A 4717-nucleotide genomic window follows, 5' to 3' on the forward strand; every position below is an offset into this window, starting at 1 on the left:
TTGAGAAAGGATATGAAACTAATTGGAGTAAAGAAATATTCAAAATAACGAAAGCTGTTTTTAAGCAATCATTGCCGATATACGAGTTGATGGATTTTGCTGACGAACCAATTGAGGGATTTTTCTACGAACCAGAATTGGTGCTTGTCAATAAATCAACGGACGAGGACGAGTTCATAGTGGAACGTGTCATACGCTCGAAGGGAAAAGGAAAAAATAAGCAGGTTCTTGTTCATTGGGAAGAATATCCCGATAAGTTTGATTCTTGGATACCTGCTGCAGAACTGCATGCAATAGGGAAAAAATGAAGAGAAACGAATTTTATATGGTGCTTCCCAGCAACAGCAGCATGAGCTATCATCCTGATAATACAGCATCGAAATTCACAACCTTGCTTCCAAAACAAGTTGAACTGGAAGGAGAATGGGTAGTGGGTCTGAGTGAAATACAATTTCCTTGCAATTTTTTACATATACGTGATCGAAAAGATGCTTCAATCAATTTCGTTAGTAATGCAATCTCCAATAAGAGTAAGGTGAACGCACTACAAACATTTTTGATGTGAAACATCTATAGGCGCACCCCTAAACTGAATCGTTGGCCTGGCGATACTTGCCGTGGCGAGCATTCGCCAGGCTATACTAAGGTATGCCTATCTATATTCTGTGTAGTAGAGTGTACGGCGTGGCTTCTCACTCAGTTCGACGTTGTTGTTTACTACGGTACACATAACCTGCGTTTTATTTAATTTTTCATTTTAATTTTTGACAATAAAATATGTGTGACAGTGATAACTCAGAAGATCAAAGTGATCAATCTTGTGCAAAGAAAGTGAAACTACACTATGGTATACTACCAAGTCATCAGTAAGTAGATCGTATTTTTCAAGTCTCCATAAATGTAATTATTATATTTTTATATTTAATTAATTATATTCATATTAATCATATTAATAATTTATATAAATTATATTAATATTATCTTCAATTAAGGATTCTTTTATTATTCATGAAGGAATTAATATAGAAAAATTTATTAATAAAATTTATACTTGCAAATCTTTAGTCATATATTGCAATAATTAACTAAGATTTGAGTTCATGAGTATATTGAAGCCACACTTAAATTTTTTTTTTTTGTGTATTTCAATATCATATTGTTTTAAATATTTCAGTTCCCAACAATCATCAGAAGGATCACAAAATATTATTATTGAAACTGGACGTCACCCTGATCAGTTAAACACAAGGCATACTATCAATGTTGTGTCAGACTTTATTAATCGAATAGTACCAGACTATTTTAAACTATTGCATCTATTGGAAATGTGTGTTCTTCACATGTTAAACTACAAGACGGAAGTGAATTAATTATGATTGTAATATACATTTCACCTAATAACAAAATGGATCATCTCATTTCATTTTTACATGAAAGGTTATTTCCTTATAGTCAAACAGGTTCAATAATTCTTAAAGCGAATAAACATAAACTACCATTATTTTTAGCTGCATATTTCAGTGTAAATTTTGCAAGAGCTGAATCAATGCCATTAATGACATTTCTTCAAAAAGAATTTCAATGGCAAATCAATAACGATCCAAAAGAATCTACTACCAAATATGGAACAACAATAGATGCTGTATTTGTGAGATATCTTGATGGTGTTTCATCCAATACTTTTGTAACGTACTTTAGTTATCATCGACCAATCGTCACAGTAATACCGGCAGAGGAAAAATCGAATATAACTATTATTGAAGCCACAGATGAAAATATTTAAATTGTGGCAACTTGATACTAATATCGAATTTTTATATCATGTAAATAAATGTTTATTAAATAAAGTTACCATTTACTGTAAGAATCTCGTAATACTTCATTTTTTCATTAGGCTATATTTAATTCCTGTAATAATATTATCTTTTATGCATATTACTTGTACACACACGATGTTTCACATCTGCCAGGCGTCCCATGACGGCTCATTTTTTATACCTACTGCAGTTTTCAAAGATATAACAGATTTAGTGGGGTTCAAGAATGCTTTTCTGCCTTTGAGTGCTCATATCCGATTTGAATATTTGACTCAACAAGGTTTTGTGAAAATTGCAAAACACTGCAAAACCAGAAACTGCACTAGCACAGTTCATGCAATAGACTTTTCCGATAAAGTAGCCGATATGTTGGGGTTTGAGAGACGTGTGCACAACCTCACAAGCGCCAGGCCCTATTGTGAAGGATCTTTACCAGCAAGTTTGGCCAGAGGCTTGCCTGCGAATTTGTTCATCTACAGCGATATTTGTGTACCCTCCGTAACAGGTGACGTGCAGTCATCTCTGTTACGAGTGGTACCATTCAGCGTTTCTATGTATACCTATGGGTCCATACACTGTACTACGTTTTCCACTCCTTATTATATTCCATTGATGAGGTATTCATTTCGCACAATTGAAATAGATATAAGATGCAATCAGGGTGATATGATTCCATTCGAGTATGGTCCTTTGAACGTGACACTTCATTTCAAGAGGATTGATTGACTAAAAAATGAGTCCCTACATTACATATTACGCAAACCAAGCTGGTGGAGGAACAGTGGATCGACATAGTGATTTTGGAAGGGTATTCGTTGGAAGTCCTTATCAAAGAGGTCATGGAATTGGTGCTTTCCTTGAGGGTTTTTTCGGCGCATTCTGCCCTATCTGGGAAGCGCAGCCAGAGCTGTCGGTAAAAAAGCTCTCAATGCGGGTATTAACGTTGTTGGGGATGTAGTGACAAATGGCAAGCCTTTAAAGGTGGCGCTGGAAGACCCATTAGCCGAGTCTGGATTGAAATTGAAAAGGAGGGCCCAGGACAAAATTGGGACCATGATGCGGGGTTCAGGATATAAGAGGAAGCGTAAACGCGTCGCCTCTCATAAGCTCACTGGCCGCGGATCTGCCAAGACATCCAAAACTCGGAAGAATAAAAAGAAGAGAACGGCTGCAAACAAAAAAAGCAAGAAAGTGAAAAAAGTAACGAGACATAAATCAAAGCGGAAGACTCGTGATTTGTACGATATTTTCAACTAATTATCATGTCGTTTCTAAATTCGCACTCTTCTGAGTGTATGAAGTCGGAGCTGGACCTATTTACCATACCACCTACCCAAACAAGTATTGAAAATTCTCAATTTGTTTATTACAATCCTGTATCTACGCTGTCGGACGATGCCCCAATTGAATTCATCGTACCAGGCCATGGAGAAGAATATATTGATTTGGCACATACGATGATCAAAGTTCGCGCCAGAATCCTAAAACCCGATGGCTCTGCTGTACTCGAGGACTCTGTTGGTCCTGTGAATAATTTTTTACATTCAATGTTTAACCAAGTGGATGTATATTTCAACCAAAAAGTTGTTACGCCTCCAAATAATCTGTACGCCTATAGAGCATACATTGAAACATTACTGAACTATGGAACAGATGCAAAATCCTCACATCTTGGCACGTCACTTTGGGCTACGGATAGCTATGGTGCAATGGATTCTACTGCTGTAGCGGCGGGTGATGCGAGAAACAACAATGGGCTAGTCTCACGTCAGGCCTTTACTCAAGGTGGAAAAGCATATGATCTACTGGGACATTTACATTGTGACGTGTTCAATCAAGATAAGTTTTTGATGAATGGCGTAGAGCTACGCGTTCGTCTTATCCGTGCAAAGGACGACTTTTGCCTTATGGACGATAGTGCCCTGAATTATAAGCTGCGTATAGTAGAAGCCTCCTTGATTGTTCGTCGTGTCAAACTCAGCCCTGGAATTTTGATAGCTCATGCTAAAACGCTTGCAAAGACAACTGCGAAATATCCTTTGACACGGGTTGAGGTCAAATCTTTTGTTCTCCATAATGGGATTATGGGAGAGACAATAGACAATGCGATTTTGGGGCAGCTGCCTAAAAGAATCATACTGGGATTTGTTGAAAATGCCAGTTTCAACAGCTCGAGGAAGAAGAATCCCTTCAACTTTCAAAATTTGGGGATAAACTTTTTATGTCTGAATGTCGATGGACGTCAAGTACCTACAAAACCTCTGCAGCCATGTTTCACCTCTGGCGTCTGCCTAGATGTGGAAGCATTGAACACACTATTTGCTGGTACTGGAACACATTTCAGTGACCATGGAAATAGCATATCTCGTGCGGCCTATTCCGATGGATTTTGCTTGTTCGCGTTCGATCTGACCCCTGATTTATCTGCAAGTTCCGCTGGCCATTGGAATCTGGTGAAAAGTGGAAGTATTCGCATTGAAGTTCGCTTCAATAAAGCAACAGAGCAGAATGTAAATTGTTTGTTGTACGCCGAATATGACAATTTGCTAGAAATTGATTCCACAAGACAGGTTATTGTCGACTACAGTGCATGAAGATGGAAGACTACTTAATGGACGCGCAGCATAAGATTGCATTAGTTGCATCCAGCCTGCTGAACGAGACCCCCGCTAATTTCCCGGCTTCCCGTCGTTCTATGAATACGTTTGAGCTCCTGGAAGTATTACCGCATACAGATGCATGCATTGGAGCTGTCTACCCTGCCGACCGTGTCCCCTGGACATGGCCCCGACCCTGTGCTATCATCATCAACACCGACAACCACAATCAGGCAGGAAGCCACTGGGTTGCCGTTTACCTCGGTTCAAATAGGCGAGGAATCTATTTCGACAGCTTCGGAA

General features: G+C 38.6%; 1 protein-coding gene across 1 annotated transcript; it reads left to right on the plus strand.

Annotated features, from left to right (window-relative positions):
* The first annotated feature begins 3274 nt into the window (after positions 1-3274).
* Positions 3275-4411, plus strand: LOC135171686 (uncharacterized protein F54H12.2-like). Its single transcript, XM_064138306.1, has 2 exons — positions 3275-4142; positions 4368-4411. The coding sequence occupies exons 1-2, from the start codon at positions 3275-3277 to the stop codon at positions 4409-4411; spliced, it is 912 nt and encodes a 303-aa protein (XP_063994376.1).
* Positions 4412-4717: the final 306 nt, after the last annotated feature.

This window comes from Diachasmimorpha longicaudata, unplaced genomic scaffold (assembly GCF_034640455.1).
Source record: "Diachasmimorpha longicaudata isolate KC_UGA_2023 unplaced genomic scaffold, iyDiaLong2 ctg00000082.1, whole genome shotgun sequence".
Lineage (NCBI taxonomy): Eukaryota > Metazoa > Arthropoda > Insecta > Hymenoptera > Braconidae > Diachasmimorpha > Diachasmimorpha longicaudata.